The 16,463-nt window shown below is 44.9% G+C and overlaps 1 protein-coding gene across 19 annotated transcripts in view; it reads left to right on the plus strand.

The window, feature by feature from the left end:
• obscn (obscurin, cytoskeletal calmodulin and titin-interacting RhoGEF) overlaps positions 1 to 16,463 on the plus strand; it is a 241,276-nt gene that overhangs the window by 193,827 nt on the left and 30,986 nt on the right. For 18 of the 19 annotated variants that reach the window (XM_031903695.1, XM_031903696.1, XM_031903701.1 and 15 more), the window contains 3 exons: positions 5,972 to 6,196; positions 9,273 to 9,384; positions 11,493 to 11,620. In XM_031903695.1, coding sequence (XP_031759555.1) covers positions 5,972 to 6,196; positions 9,273 to 9,384; positions 11,493 to 11,620 — 465 coding nt within the window. Of the gene's footprint in view, positions 1 to 5,971; positions 6,197 to 9,272; positions 9,385 to 11,492; positions 11,621 to 16,463 lie in introns of those variants that run through there. The other variant, XM_031903714.1, reaches the window with a different exon arrangement.

The raw sequence follows: 16,463 nt of genomic DNA on the forward strand, positions 1-16,463 counted from the left end.
GTTAAAGGAGATTCCTCAGCCTTCTCAGAACATGGCACTTGATATAGTGACCAGGGACAAGCATTGGGAAGGGTCCCATTCATAATAAAACTACTGTGCATAATATAAGAGCAACGCCACTAGAGTGCCAGTGGGGCGCATTCTGATGACATCACTGGAAAGAGTTAATCCTGCACAAATGACCCAGGACAGCCTCCGTTGGCTTGCCATGGCAAGTAGTGGCCTTTTTAAGCATGTAGCACACGCGTGAGTGTTGGCTGTAAGTATCTTTGAGCAGATGTGCTATTTGAGCTGTGTTGGTTTGTGTAGGCCTCAACTTGGCCAACTCTCTGCAACTCCCCTTGGGTGAGCGCTTACCCAGTTGCTGGTGATCCGCCTGGGGAGGAATTGACCAGAAGACTTGAGATTGCTAATTAACCAATTAAACTAATCGCCCCTCCTTTGGGAATATGATGCGACCTGAGCTAGCCGCTGAATATACCCGAACTATGGCCAGTAATGCCGGAAGGTGATAACCTCACTAATCTCCTCGGAGGGGCCTCAAGCTGCCCAACTAAATAACATTATCTACCCTTTCACTCCTAGAGTGACTATAACATATCTAACTGAATTATCTAACTGACTCCTGTAGCTACCTCTTAGTCAGGGGAAGTCCCAAGAAGAAAGACCTCGTGGTTTGCGAGTCATCCCCTTTTATATTGCAGAACACCTCCACCTAGTGGTTACTGCTGAACTGCAGAGGAAACTCTCTTTTAACCTGGAAAGAATAATTATAGTACACGCACAATTAGGACCACCCTTAGGTGTCCATATCCCACAAGGCCACCCACTGGTATGCCTGGACACCCAGTCTAAGGGGCCCAAGTCTTGGGGTCCCTACAAGCATACGAATTTTCCAGCAATAATCACAATCTGCCCCATAATTGTGCCAACAGGGTAAAGGCAACATTAACCCTAGGATTGTACTGTGGGGATCTCCAGGTTCCCCCCCTGTGACCCAAACCTACAGGCTCTGTGCACCCACATACAATCTGGGCTCCCAGGAGCAGCAATGGCAGCAAATACCATACCTCCCAACATTTTGAAATTGGAAAGAGGGACAAAAATAAATGCCGCGACCACGCCCATTTTGGCAACCACACCCCCTAAATACCACTCCCATTTGACTAAATTTGGCAGGTTATTTAAAGTTTGAACACATTTCTGGGGGTTTTGGGCTCCTGTTTTATGTGTTATTACAGTTTTGCTGAAAAAGGTGAAGTTGCCCTTTAGGCTGCAAGTCTCCGTTCCCCCAAGAGACCTTATTAGCTTATTAGTTACAATTGTATCTCAGTGCAGGGGGGGGGGGCTTTTTAACTTTCTGCGCTCTCTGCCAAAAGCCACTTATTTAATTAAATTTGAGAAACAATGTATCTAAGTGCAGGTGTCGCTCGTTAAGATTTCCGGGCTCTCTTCAGTGCAGGAGATCAAAGGGAAATGTGGGACTTTTCAGTGAGAATCTGGGACTATGGGTTGAGCTGTCAAAAGAGGGACTGTCTGCGAAAATCCCCCAAGAGACCTTATTAGCTTATTGGTTACAATTGTATCTCAGTGCAGGGGGGGGGGGATTTTTACCTTTCTGCGCTCTCTGCCAAAAGCCACTTATTTAATTAAATTTGAGAAACAATGTATCTAAGTGCAGGTGTTGCTCGTTAAGATTTCCGGGCTCTCTTCAGTGCAGGAGATCAAAGGGAAATGTGGGACTTTTCAGTGAGAATCCGGGACTACGGGTTGAGCTGTCAAAAAAGGGACTGTCTGCGAAAATCCCCCAAGAGACCTTATTAGCTTATTGGTTACAATTGTATCTCAGTGCAGGGGGGGGGGCTTTTTACCTTTCTGCGCTCTCTGCCAAAAGCCACTTATTTAATTAAATTTGAGAAACAATGTATCTAAGTGCAGGTGTTGCTCGTTAAGATTTCCGGGCTCTCTTCAGTGCAGGAGATCAAAGGGAAATGTGGGACTTTTCAGTGAGAATCCGGGACTACGGGTTGAGCTGTCAAAAAAGGGACCGTCCCGCGAAAATAGGGACAGTGGGGCGGTATGAAATACGTTTCCCCCTAACTGGCTGTCAGGCTGATCCGCCAGTTTAAGAGAAAGAGGACAGTGCCGGGCAGTGGTTATATTGCCTTTTCATGCTCTACAGAGTAAATCTCTTTTACTTCCCCCCCAAGAACTGTCTCTGAAACGGATTCTCTGAGTTTATTTCTGACACCAGTGCAGGTTGGTTAGTTAATTAATGGAATTAGAGCGCTTAATCAATACAACTGAAGCGGATAGGCAAGGTCAGTAAGAGTCAGCCATGTGTATCCTGCCAGTTGATGGCACTGGGACTGCATGAAATTGCAATTAGATTCCCCATATCTCTCATACCTGGAAATAGCTGGGACGTGTCGCTGCCGGAACAGAAACGGAGAAAACCGCGAGTGGCTTTCATAGCAACACAGAGCCAAGGCTTTCAGCATAGCGATGAGGGAAATGTTCCCCCAGGCATGGGATTCGCTGCGAAATTCCACATTTGCAGCAACAAAAATTCACCAATTAAATCGTCCAGTTATAATAAAGGTCAAAAAGTTGTCAGAGGTTTGTAAAGCACATTTTTGTAATGTACAAAGAAGGGGAGCAATATTAATCAAGGGCATGTAATAGTGAAAGGGGGGGTTCGCCATTCTATGTTATAGAATGGCCAGTTCTAAGCAACTTTTCAATTGGTCTTCTTTATTTATTTTTCATAGTTTTTTAATTATTTGCCTTCTTCTGACTCTTTGCAGCTTTCAAATGGGGGTCACTGACCCCGGCAGCCAAAACCTATTGCTCTGTGAGGCTCCAGTTTTATTGTTATTGTTACTTTTTCATTACTTATCTTTCTATTCAGGCCCTCTCCTATTCATATATCAGTCCCTCATGTTAACCACACCATGGTTGCTAAGGTAATTTGGACCCTAGCAACCAGATAGCTGCTGAAACTCCAAACTGGAGAGCTGCTGAACAAAAGCTGAAATAATTAAAAAAAAAAACTACAAATAATAACAAAATGAAGACCAATTGCAAATTGCCTCAGAATATTACTCTCTACATCATACTAAAAGTTAAATCAAAGGTGAACAACCCCTTTTAAGTGCACAAAAACCCAAAACTTGAAAGTTAAACTTCCTAGGCAAAATCAAGCCATAGTTTTGTAACCCCTATTTGGCTATGAAATAGTCAAAACCCAGGCTAGTATAGGTGTTAGAGCATGGGGTACCTGCGACTCTCTAAGACAGGATGGACCTTCGCTATATGGAAAAGACCTGCGGAGCTGGGGTGTAGTGGAACTACAACTCACTGTAGCTGTGTGCAGTGCAGATTAGCAAAGATGGACGCCGGAAGGTTCTTGTAGTTGAACTATAGACAGGTTTATTGTCAAGACAATTGAATCAGCAGGGTTATACTCACAGATATAGATGTTATATGATAGTACTCCCTGAGGATGGCAAAGAGAGGATGCACATCGGTTTATCCCACCTCTTTGGGAGTCTGGGCAGGGTAAATGCACCTGGTCAGCTTGGCACCCCTATGGAAGCAGTCAGGATAGATACCTCAGCCCTCAGGTTGATAACCCCTAGCTTTATGAGTCCTACAGCCGACTGTGGAACAGGGTTGAGATACTGCCTGTCTCCTATGTCTTAACCATGGTCCTATGCTGAGGCAACAGTGCCTGTATGGAAGGTACTTCCAACTACTTTCCTTGGTGGAGCCGAAACTGCTCTTGCTTCCTTCCCTCTCTATCTCACTCTCCTAGAGAGTGCTCTACAACAGTAACTATCTAAAAGGTCCTCGTTCACGGAGTCCCTGTCCCCGACTTCTCTAGAGTATAGGATGGGTACCCTAGGCCGGGCAATAATGGCTTTACTGGGGCCTATTCTGCTCCCAGGCTCAGTGGACCTTCACCGTCTTTGCCCAGTAACAGCAGCAATAAGGAAGTGGTAGGGTTTAAAGCCATAGGGGCAGATTAACCCTATGGGTCCCTACAGTTTCTATTCAAGATTTTCAAGTTTTTGTTGTGTTTTTCATATTTGCATTTTTTAATAAATAAGCCCTACACGCATGCAGGCGACTACACATGTGTGCTGGTTCCACCTCAGAGGAAAAAGGCCCTTATGTGCCCCACTGATACTGGCTGTCTGACCCATACAGGACCCCAAGGGAAAGGCCCCATCCATAATACTGATATGGGGGATCCCCCTGCATAGGGCCCCAGACAGTCCCACCTGTGAGTGTATAGGGCAGAGGCTCTAATGCAGGGGGAATCATGGGTAAATCTATAAATATATATATACTGTGAATGGGGCAATACTGGGTCCAGTGTTACCGGCAGACAAACAATGACTAGGGTTGAGTGAATTCACGAAACAGTGAAAAATTAGTAAAAAATGGGGCAAATTTTTGCCGCGCTTTATTTAATTCAACCAGGACTTTTTCCTCACTTTCCATTTTTTTTTTAATGGAGAATTTTTGCAGCCATTTTGCAGAAAATTGCACTTGTCGCTAAGAATGACATTCGTGCCCAGCAATTCCTTCCCCGGGGGGGGCAGTTCTGCTGCACTGGTCCATTCACCCGCTCACGTCACAGTCACCTCTGTGGGTTGGGAAAAGATAAGGGAGGCAAATTATGTAAAATATGCAAATGTATGGGGGGTGGAGTCAGCTGAGAGTCCCGCCCACATGACCTCTGAAGCAGCATTTTGTATGGATAGATATAATAGGGAGTAGTCCAGCTAGGAGATGGAAGCTCAATGGAAAACAAGTGTGCACCATAGTCAGAAGCATTAGCAAAGAGTAGAGAGGCACTAAGCTAGCAGCTACTTGTCTTCACGTAGAGACAATTATCAGTAAATGATCAGCATTGTCTATTTTAGTAGCCGCGACAAGTAGCGGCTACTAGTAGCTCCGTGTGTCTTCACCCTAAGCGGTTAGTGATTAGCCAATCTGTCCCGCTTCGCCGAAAAATTTGCGAATCTTTCAAAAGATTTGCGAAGCGGCGGAAAATTAGCAAAACAACGAAAATGTTGCGCGTCAAAAAAAATTGTCGCCCGTGGCTATTCTTAGGTTTCGCAGCTATTCTTTTGTCACCCGCGGCTATTATTTTGTCACCCGTGTCTATTGTTTTGTCGCCCGCGGCTATTCTTTTGTCATCCGCAGCTATTATTTTGTCACCCGCGGGTATTGTTTTGTTGCGCCGCTGTTATTTTGTCACCCGCGGCTATTCTTTTGTTGCGGGCGACAATTTTTGGATGCGCAGTGAATTTTTTCATCCGTTTCGCAAAACAATGCACCAATGGCGAAACGCGGCAATTTGCCGCGAATCCATGACTGGCGAAACATTTCGCCCATCACTATTAGTGAGTAGGGAGAAGGCCTGGCCTGAGAAAGGGCACAAAGCAACAACAGCATGTAAAACGGAGAGAGGAACCTCCATCCAGTTTAGACCTTTTATAAATATGGTCTACTGATGGCGTGATGATGACATGGCTGAAAGGGGCAGGGAAGGAACCAGAGGAGAAATGAATGCAAGTAATGGATAACTGATAGAAAAACTGTGGTCGAGCTCAGATAAGAACGGAAGGAATGGTCTCAAGCTGGTGAGTGGTTGGAAAAAATAAAACAAAAAGATAATTGCTGTTGTGGAAATGAAAATACTAGAAAAATCCTATTCAGGGGGAGGTGCATCTGTGGGTTTCAAGGGAATATTCCCCGAATACAATTAATTTATATACCTGTAGTGCTAACAAATATAGGTGAGGAAGGAGGATACCTGTTCCCCCAGGTAAATGTGTAAGCGCTTTACTTTATGTTATTAAAGCAATAATGACCTTTATAGATCAGTATCATATCAATGCCTCTAGATCAATATCAAATGACTTAAGACAGTGTTTATGTTCCTGTATAAAATCAGGTGTGGGGGGCTCCATCAGGGCCTCACTGGAGCGAGCAGATCAGGAGATAAGGCAAGTTCTACAGAAGCTGGTAGAGACACCAGGGACCGGCTTGATGCCACCCCAACTGGTATCTCCCAAGGGTCTTGGAACAAAGAAATCAGCGGCTGTCCAGTCTTCAGTAGAAGAACGCAAAGCAATGGACATGTTTAGAGATGCCAACACACAGACCCCGGAAGACCAAGGTATATTTCAGATGGGTTTTATCAAGTGTCCTGTTCTAGATATGCAGTCTTTGGGCAAAACTGTAGAGCAGGGCTTCTGGACTGGAAACCAGTAGGCCATATGTGGACCTACAGAACATTTTCTGAGCCCAAGAGTTTGGCTCCCATCATTACGTGACTTCTTATTTTTATTGTATTCCGGCCACCATCATGTAATGGACTAATTTACTCAACGTCAGACATCCCCAACCTATTTTACTCACACATAGATGTAAAAAGTGAGAGACACACAAGCTTGAAAAAAGTACTTAAGGATGCAAAAGAGTGGCTTTGATGGCAAAAACTAGAAATTCAAAAATGGCCACCTACTTTGAAGCTACTGGGGGCAACATCCAAAGGGGGAGGTGAGCAACATCTTTCCCCGGAGCCACTGGTCGGGGATCACTGCTCTACATGGAAAAAGTTGCTATAGCTTTAAAGGAGAAGGAAAGGTCTAATCATTGGGATGTCTCACAATGTTCAGTACCCCCCAGTGATTGTAATCACTTACCTGATACCCCTGGTTGGTGTTGCTGTTAGCAGAAACCCACTTTGGCCTGGGGTGATAGAGAGAGAGATCCTCTTCCTTCTCCTGCCCTTGCTTCAGGATTCCAAAGAGGAGGAAGAGGATTGCTCGGTGGCATTAACTCTTGGCCGTTACAGTTTTCTGCTAACAGGAGCACCGGCCCAGGGTATCAGGTAAGTGAATACACTTACTGGGGGGCGGCTAACATGGTGGTAAGGTACAGGTATAGGACCCATTATCCACAATGCTCGGGACTAAGGGTATTCCGAATAAGGGGTCTTTCCGTAATTTGGATCTCCATACCTTAAGTCTACTAAAAAATCAATAAAACATTAATTAAACCCAATAGGATTGTTTTGCAGCCAATAAGGATTATTTATATCTTAGTTGGGATCAAGTACAGGTACTGTTTTATTATTACAGAGAAACGGGAATCATTTAACCATTAAATAAACCCAATAGGACTGTTCTGCCCCCCAATAAGGGGTAATTATATCTTAGTTGGGATCAAGTACAGGTACTGTTTTATTATTACAGAGAAAAGGGAATCATTTAACCATTAAATAAACCCAATAGGGCTGTTCTGCCCCCAATAAGGGGTAATTATATCTTAGTTGGGATCAAGTACAGGTACTGTTTTATTATTACAGAGAAAAGGGAATCATTTAACCATTAAATAAACCCAATAGGGCTGTTCTGCCCCCAATAAGGGGTAATTATATCTTAGTTGGGATCAAGTACAGGTACTGTTTTATTATTACAGAGAAAAGGGAATCATTTAACCATGAAATAAACCCAATAGGGCTGTTCTGCCCCAATAAGGGGTAATTATATCTTAGTTGGGATCAAGTACAGGTACTGTTTTATTATTACAGAGAAAAGGGAATCATTTAACCATGAAATAAACCCAATAGGGCTGTTCTGCCCCAATAAGGGGTAATTATATCTTAGTTGGGATCAAGTACAGGTACTGTTTTATTATTACAGAGAAAAGGGAATCATTTAACCATTAAATAAACCCAATAGGGCTGTTCTGCCCCAATAAGGGGTAATTATATCTTAGTTGGGATCAAGTACAGGTACTGTTTTATTATTACAAAGAAAAAGGAAATCAGTTTTAAAATTCGGAATAATTTGATTATAATGGAGTCTATGGGAGATGGCCTTTCCGTAATTCGGAGCTTTCTGGATAACAGTTTTCCAGATAAGGGATCCCATACCTGTAATACTTTAAAAAAAACTATATATGCCCAGTGGGCAGTACAATCATATCAGCCAGATGTGGCATGGCAGCCATGTTGTTCATTATTAACATTTATTTATAAAGCGCCAACATACCCCACAGCGCTGTACAATAAGTGGGTTTCATACATTGGACATACAGAGTAACATATAAAGCAACCAATAACCGATACAAGAGGGGAAGAGAGCCCTGCCCAAAAGAGCTTACACTCTACAAGGAGTAACATATAAACCAATCAATAACCGATACAGGAGGGGAAGAGAGCCCTGCCCAAAAGAGCTTACACTCTACAAGGAGTAACATATAAAGCAATCAATAACCGATACAAGAGGGGAAGGGAGCCCTGCCCAAAAGAGCTTACACTCTACAAGGAGTAACATATAAAGCAATCAATAACCGATACAAGAGGGGAAGGGAGCCCTGCCCCAAAGAGCTTACACTCTACAAGGAGTAACATATAAAGCAATCAGTAACCGATACAGGAGGGGAAGAGAGCCCTGCCCAAAAGAGCTTACACTCTACAAGGAGTAACATATAAAGCAATCAGTAACCGATACAGGAGGGGAAGGGAGCCCTGCCCAAAAGAGCTTACACTCTACAAGGAGTAACATATAAAGCAATCAATAACCGATACAGGAGGGGAAGAGAGCCCTGCCCAAAAGAGCTTACACTCTACAAGCAGTAACATATAAAGCAATCAATAACCGATACAGGAGGGGAAGAGAGCCCTGCCCAAAAGAGCTTACACTCTACAAGGAGTAACATATAAAGCAATCAGTAACCGATACAAGAGGTGAAGAGAGCCCTGCCCAAAAGAGCTTACAATCTACAAGGAGTAACATATAAAGCAATCAATAACCGATACAGGAGGGGAAGAGAGCCCTGCCCAAAAGAGCTTACACTCTACAAGGAGTAACATATAAAGCAATCAATAACCGATACAGGAGGGGAAGAGAGCCCTGCCCAAAAGAGCTTACACTCTACAAGGAGTAACATATAAAGCAATCAATAACCGATACAAGAGGGGAAGAGAGCCCTGCCCAAAAGAGCTTACAATCTCTGTTAAGGCTGATCTGGACTCCTTAATGTTTGTATTGAAACGTTAAATCCATTTGTTTATGTTGATTAATACATAGCCATGTGTTTGTATCCAAGTCGGCGTAAAGTCCTGCCAAACTGTCTGGGACCCAATGGGTTATACAGACACATCAGATATTCCTGCGCTGAATAAATCACTTGTGATACAAACTCCTGTTGTTGTTTGTGCCTAAGAGACTCCTCGTTGACAGGTGAAGAGAAGAAACAAATGGAACAGAAGGAGACGACAGAAACACATGAGATCCCTACGGCTTCCCAAAAACAGGAGGCGCCCGGGGTGCCGGAGCTTCATATTCCCATCAGGTAAAGGGAACTTTGTGTTTTCTACATTTATATTCAAACTGCACGGGAAGTGTTTCATCAGAATGATGCCCCTTAGGCCGATGGTTTGGCCTTTATCTGGGGAAATGTTACTGGTTGGATTCAAGGTTAGTGCTCAATCCTGGCATTAGGAATTCTGAGCCTATGGTACCAAGATGGCGCATTATCCTGGCTCCTACTGGGTAAGGTAGTAAAGTCTCAAAGGTCCTAGAACTAGTTACTAGTCCCAGTAACCCACTGTAACCAACTAGATGTCTTCTTCAAACAGGGGTCCAGTAAATGCTAACTACTGAATGTTGCTACGGGTTACTAGACCTCTTACAAGCTTTACATTACCACTAATAATGTATATTTGACTTCCACGAGGAAGGGCGTATGCTTCTAGGTCAAATCTTGTGGAAATCAAGTGCTCTATTATGCTTTAGGTATCAGGAAAATGTTACCCCCAGTATAAATACTTAACAAGTAAATAGTTTGATAGTTTCAAATTAAGTGGCCTATTATAGATTCTCACCAAACTGGAATATATATATCAGTAAATATTGATAAATATTGATATATATAAATATTTCCCTTGAGCCGCCATTTAGTGATGGGCTGTGTGCTCCCTCAGAGATCAGCTGACAGGAAGTGATGCAGCTCTAACGGTAACAGGAAGTAGTGTGGGAGCAAAAGGCAGAACTCTGCCCATTCATTGGCTGATGGGGCCTAGCATGTATGTGTGCCTTGGCTTGTTTGTGTGCACTGTGACTCCTATGATCCCAGGGGGCGGCCCTTAGTACCTAAAATGGCAGTTTCCTATTTAGGATTACCCAATGGCACATACTGCTAAAGTATATTTATATGAAAATGGTTTATAGAGATGAAGCAGGGTTTACATATGAGCTGTTTATGGGATATATTTTATAGAGACCTACATTGTTTGGGGGTGTAGCCCTGCTACCAGAAACAAGCAGCCAGAGGGGACAGAGGAGGAGCTAGGAGAAGCTTACCCATACTGCACTGCAGTGACCTGTCATGGAAGCAATAAATACATATTTACACATGATCCACTGGTGATTCTGTAGAATAAGCTGTGTGTTGGGCGCGATGCATCTGTGTAATGAGGTGGAATATAGTGATACATTTTGCAGACGATTTCATGGTGAATGTCAGGTTTTGTCAGGAAAGCACATGTCATGTCAGCTTGATCTTATATCTCTGTATATATAAAGGCCCCCTTAGCTCATAACAAGGTTACAGATATATAGAAACATTGGGGTATCAGTCACCCTGCTATAGTTCCAGGGGTACCCAGGGCACAAATAAGCACTCACCCCAAATCCCCCCTAACTGGCCTTCAGGCTGGGCCCCCTTAGCCCATAACAAGGTTACAGATATATAGAAACATTGGGGTAACAGTCACCCCGCTATAGTTCCAGGGGTACCCAGGGCACAAATAAGCACTCACCCCAAATCCCCCCCCTAACTGGCCTTCAGGCTGGGCCCCCTTAGCCCATAACAAGGTTACAGATATATAGAAACATTGGGGTAACAGTCACCCCGCTATAGTTCCAGGGGTACCCAGGGCACAAATAAGCACTCACCCCAAATCCCCCCCTAACTGGCCTTCAGGCTGGGCCCCCTTAGCCCATAACAAGGTTACAGATATATAGAAACATTGGGGTAACAGTCACCCTGCTATAGTTCCAGGGGTACCCAGGGCACAAATAAGCCCCCCCCCATACAATACAGACTGGCTGCACATGTGAAATATTAACCCCTTCCCTGCCAGTGCCAGATTGTACCTCTGGATCACACATTAAGGGGGGCACCGTGCCGAGTACATGCCAGGGCTGCTACACACTGTCTCTCTCTCTGTATCTCTCTCTCTCTAATAAAAGTGGTTTGATCTTTAACCCCCTCACTGCTGGCTGCCATTGTGCTGTAGCAGACAGTGTTGGTATAAGCGCCGGTCCCAGCGAATGAGAGAAAATGGGAATAGCAGAAGAGAGGTAGGATGTCATTCTCTCCTCCCGGGAACAGATTGCTTGTCTTAGTCACATACTGGTATAAAAATAGCATGTGAAATAGCTGCTTGTGTGCTCCAGGTTGGGGATGGAAGCGTCGGACTGGTACCTCCGGAGGGCGCCGGCACACATTTGGGATGTTCGCAGCCAGGTGTATATCGAGAGCACGGAGACAACTTGTGTCCACTTTAAGGATGACAAAGCAACAAGTGAGTACCCCCCCCGTGCCTGGGCTTCACCGCGGGGAGAATACACATTGGGAGCACCCCACACTGTCAGTTAGGGGGGTCCTGGGCTTCATTCGTCTGTCACCTCCTTTTGACCTTGGGGAAGTCACTTTATTTCCCTGTGCCTCACGCAGCAGTTAGATTGCAAGCTCTGCAGGAAAGGGCAAATTCAGCTCTTGGGGATATTTCTGTTTTATTTGTGTGCCCTGGTAATTGCCTCTGGGCAACTTTCTATTGTGAATGATATTCCCTTTGTATAAAATAACACATTCCTTTATCTTGCCAAGCTTTCTTCTCTCTGCTAATTAATCCTGTTATGGGCTCTGAATTCCATAGTGATATAAACAATGGGGATTAGATAGAAACTCTGACTACTGTGACAGAATGCTCTGTTATACAGATAGCTAGAATCTCAGCCATAAAGCAGGGCAGGACTGCTGCTTACAATGGGGGGATCAGATAGGATCTGTGCCACTGTGACAGAATGCTCTGTTATACAGATAGCTAGAATCTCAGCCATAAAGCAGGGCAGGACTGCTGCTTACAATGGGGGGGATCAGATAGGATCTGTGCCACTGTGACAGAATGCTCTGTTATACAGATAGCTAGAATCTCAGCCATAAAGCAGGGCAGGACTGCTGCTTACAATGGGGGGATCAGATAGGATCTGTGCCACTGTGACAGAATGCTCTGTTATACAGATAGCTAGAATCTCAGCCATAAAGCAGGGCAGGACTGCTGCTTACAATGGGGGGATCAGATAGGATCTGTGCCACTATGACAGAATGCTCTGTTATACAGATAGCTAGAATCTCAGCCATAAAGCAGGGCAGGACTGCTGCTTACAATGGGGGGATCAGATAGGATCTGTGCCACTGTGACAGAATGCTCTGTTATACAGATAGCTAGAATCTCAGCCATAAAGCAGGGCAGGACTGCTGCTTACAATGGGGGGATCAGATAGGATCTGTGCCACTATGACAGAATGCTCTGTTATACAGATAGCTAGAATCTCAGCCATAAAGCAGGGCAGGACTGCGGATTACAATGGGGGGATCAGATAGGATCTGTGCCACTGTGACAGAATGCTCTGTTATACAGATAGCTAGAATCTCAGCCATAAAGCAGGGCAGGACTGCTGCTTACAATGGGGGGATCAGATAGGATCTGTGCCACTGTGACAGAATGCTCTGTTATACAGATAGCTAGAATCTCAGCCATAAAGCAGGGCAGGGCTGCTGCTTACAATGGGGGGGGGGTCAGATAGGATCTGTGCCACTGTGACAGAATGCTCTGTTATACAGATAGCTAGAATCTCATAAAATGAATATATGAAGGCTAACGTAATGGCAGTGGGATGTGAGCGATAAATATGTATAGAAGGGATTGGTACCGCTCCCAGCCCTACGTTCTGCCCCTATTGGTGCCACTTAACACTGTGTTGCCTGGAATGTAAATGCCAATAAAAGCAGGATGGACGGACGGACAATGGAATGAGAGTCTCCCCCCCCCCCCCAATTCATCAGAAGAGGCAGGACGGACCCAAAGGTGCTCTGCATATATATATATATATACGGAAGTACGATGAGCGCGTTTGGGTGCGATACCTTTAAAGGGGTTGTTCACCTTGAAATTAACGTTTAATATGACATGGACATTGACAATTTGCAATTGGTTTTCATTTTTTGCAGTTTTTTCAGTTATTTAGCTTTTTGTTTAGCGGCTCTTCAGTTTGGGATTTCAGCAGCTATCTGGTTGCTAGGGTCTTGCTCACCTTAGCAACCAGACAGCGGTGTGAGAGACTGAAATATATAACTAGAGGGGCTGAATAGAAAGATAAGGAATAAAAAGTAACAATAACAATAAAACTGGAGCCTCACAGAGAAAAGGTTTGTTTTGGCTGCCGGGGTCAGTGACCCCCCCATGTGAAAGCTGGAGAGATGTAGACAAAGACGGTAAATAATTCAATATGTTGTAAATAAGCCTGCCGCAGTGCACTGGGCAAGAGGTTGTAGCCAGTGTATATATGGGGGGCAGCAGGGTGGCACATCCTAGGTTTGGGCACTATCTGCAGGGAGTCTGTACGTTCTACCTGCCCCTGTGTTTATATACATGGGGGGGGGGGAGCAGCGGAAATTCCTGTAAGTGCCCCACTTACCTGATACTAAAAACGACTGACAGGGCTGCTGCTGGCCAAATGGGTGCCCTAAGCAGAAATTTACTTTTGTGCCCCCTCCCCCAAATTTTACGGAAGTAAAAATAAAATAATAAAAAAAACACCTACTATAGGGGCCCCACACACAGAGCCCCCAATATCCCCCATAGACAATGCCCCCATAGTAAGTGCCCCCAATATCCCCCATAGACAATGCCCCCATAGTAAGTGCCCCCAATTGCCCCCATAGACAATGCCCCCATAGTAAGTGCCCCCATTATCCCCCATAGACAATGCCCCCATAGTAAGTGCCCCCAATATCCCCCATAGACAATGCCCCCATAGTAAGTGCCCCCAATTGCCCCCATAGACAATGCCCCCATAGTAAGTGCCCCCATTATCCCCCATAGACAATGCCCCCATAGTAAGTGCCCCCAATTGCCCCCATAGACAATGCCCCCATAGTAAGTGCCCCCAATTGCCCCCATAGACAATGCCCCCATAGTAAGTGCCCCCATTATCCCCATAGACAATGCCCCCATAGTAAGTGCCCCCAATATCCCCCATAGACAATGCCCCCATAGTAAGTGCCCCCCAATTGCCCCCCATAGACAATGCCCCCATAGTAAGTGCCCCCATTATCCCCCATAGACAATGCCCCCATAGTAAGTGCCCCCAATTGCCCCCATAGACAATGCCCCCATAGTAAGTGCCCCCAATTGCCCCATAGACAATGCCCCCATAGTAAGTGCCCCCAATTGCCCCCATAGACAATGCCCCCATAGTAAGTGCCCCCAATTGCCCCCATAGACAATGCCCCCATAGTAAGTGCCCCCAATTGCCCCATAGACAATGCCCCCAGAGTAAGTGCCCCAATTGCCCCCATAGACAATGCCCCCATAGTAAGTGCCCCCAATTGCCCCCATAGACAATGCCCCCATAGTAAGTGCCCCCAATTGCCCCCATAGATTGATAGAACTATCTGGGACAGTGGGATGCGCTATAAAAACCGGCGGGACAGTGTTGGGGCGTATGTTATAATATATAAAAATGATTTTTTTGAGCAGCTGGGATGGTGCCCCCCTGGGAGTTGGTGCCCTATGCAGACTGCATACTCTGCTTATAGGGAGCGGCGGCCCTGCCGACTGCCGCCTGGGAACCCAACAGCGAGTTCCGTAGCAGTTTATCTGGAATTTACACGTTGCGGTGCCAGGAATAGAGTGCCAGCCCCGCCGCCTTCTTTTATATTATCACTAGCAGGGTGTTAGGCTCGGCACATACTCGCTGGGACAGCACCTCGTTCTCATTCACCCCCACCCCGTGCACTTACCATTATGCATACACCTTAAAGGGAAACTACACCCCCACAATGAATACGTAACCAACAGACAGTTTATATTATGTTAAGTGGCCTATTAAAGAATCTCCCCAAACTGGAATATATATATCAGTAAATTTTGCCCTTTTACATCCTTTCCCTTGAGCCGCCATTTTGTGACGGGCTGTGTGCTCCCTCAGAGATCAGCTGACAGGAAGTGATGCAGCTCTAACTGTAACAGGAAGTAGTGTGGGAGCAAAAGGCAGAACTCTGTCCATTCAGGTTTAAGTTAACTTTTAATATGTTATAGAATGGCCAGTTCAAGGCAACTTTTCAGTTGGTCTTCATTTTTTTCATCTTTCATAGTTTTTGATTTATTTGCCTTCTTCTTCTGCCTCTTTCCAGCTTTCAAATGGGGGTCACTGACCCCGGCAGCCAAAGGGGGGTTCACCTTTATGTTATCTTTTAGTATGTTATAGAAAGGCCAGTGCTAAGCAACTTTTCAATTGGTCTTCATTATTTATTTTTCATAGTTTTTTAACTATTTGCCTTCTTCTTCTGACTCTTTCCAGCAGTCAAATGGGGGTCACTGACCCCGGCAGCCAAAAAACTATTGCTCTGTGAGGCTCCAGTTTAATTGTTATTGTTACTTTTTATGACTTATCTTTCTATTCAGTCCCTACTGTTCATATATCAGTCACTCTCTCAAACCACTACCTGGTTACTAAGGTAAATTGGACCCTAGCAACCAGATAGCTGCTGAATTTCCAAACTGGAGAGCTGCTGAACAAAAAGTGAATGGGGGATGTAGGGCACCCAGTAAGCCAGCACCCATCTGCACTCCGGCTGCAGCAATAGGGAGTATTCCGGAAAGGCAGCCATCTGTCTGTAGTGCTAATGAGTTCCATTTCATGTTTGTGACTCTGGCAGGGCTGCTGGCATAGATACGCACTGAAGGGCATGCTGGGACAATGCTGAGAGCTGCAGTCGCACTATCATATGATACTACATTACTGAGTGCTGCTGGGTCTGGCTCTGTATTGCACCTCCTTAGCACAGGTCAGATCAATAGCCGTACATTGAAACAGGCAAATTCTAGACACACCCAACTGGGCAAATTCAGTATAAAGTGAAAGGTGAAATTTTTGTTTTTTGTGTGTGAGTCTTAAAGAAACAGTAACACAAAACATGAAAGTGTATCAGTAATTACTATAATATGTATGATTGCCCTGCACTGGTTAAAGCTGTGTATTTGCTTCAGAAAGACTTTGTTCAATTGGACGTAGATATAATTCACACTCGGAACACTAGAAATGAGGCAGACTGTGGAAATATTTGGCAGAGCAATTGCC

Source organism: Xenopus tropicalis, chromosome 6 (assembly GCF_000004195.4).
Source record: "Xenopus tropicalis strain Nigerian chromosome 6, UCB_Xtro_10.0, whole genome shotgun sequence".
Classification (NCBI taxonomy): domain Eukaryota; kingdom Metazoa; phylum Chordata; class Amphibia; order Anura; family Pipidae; genus Xenopus; species Xenopus tropicalis.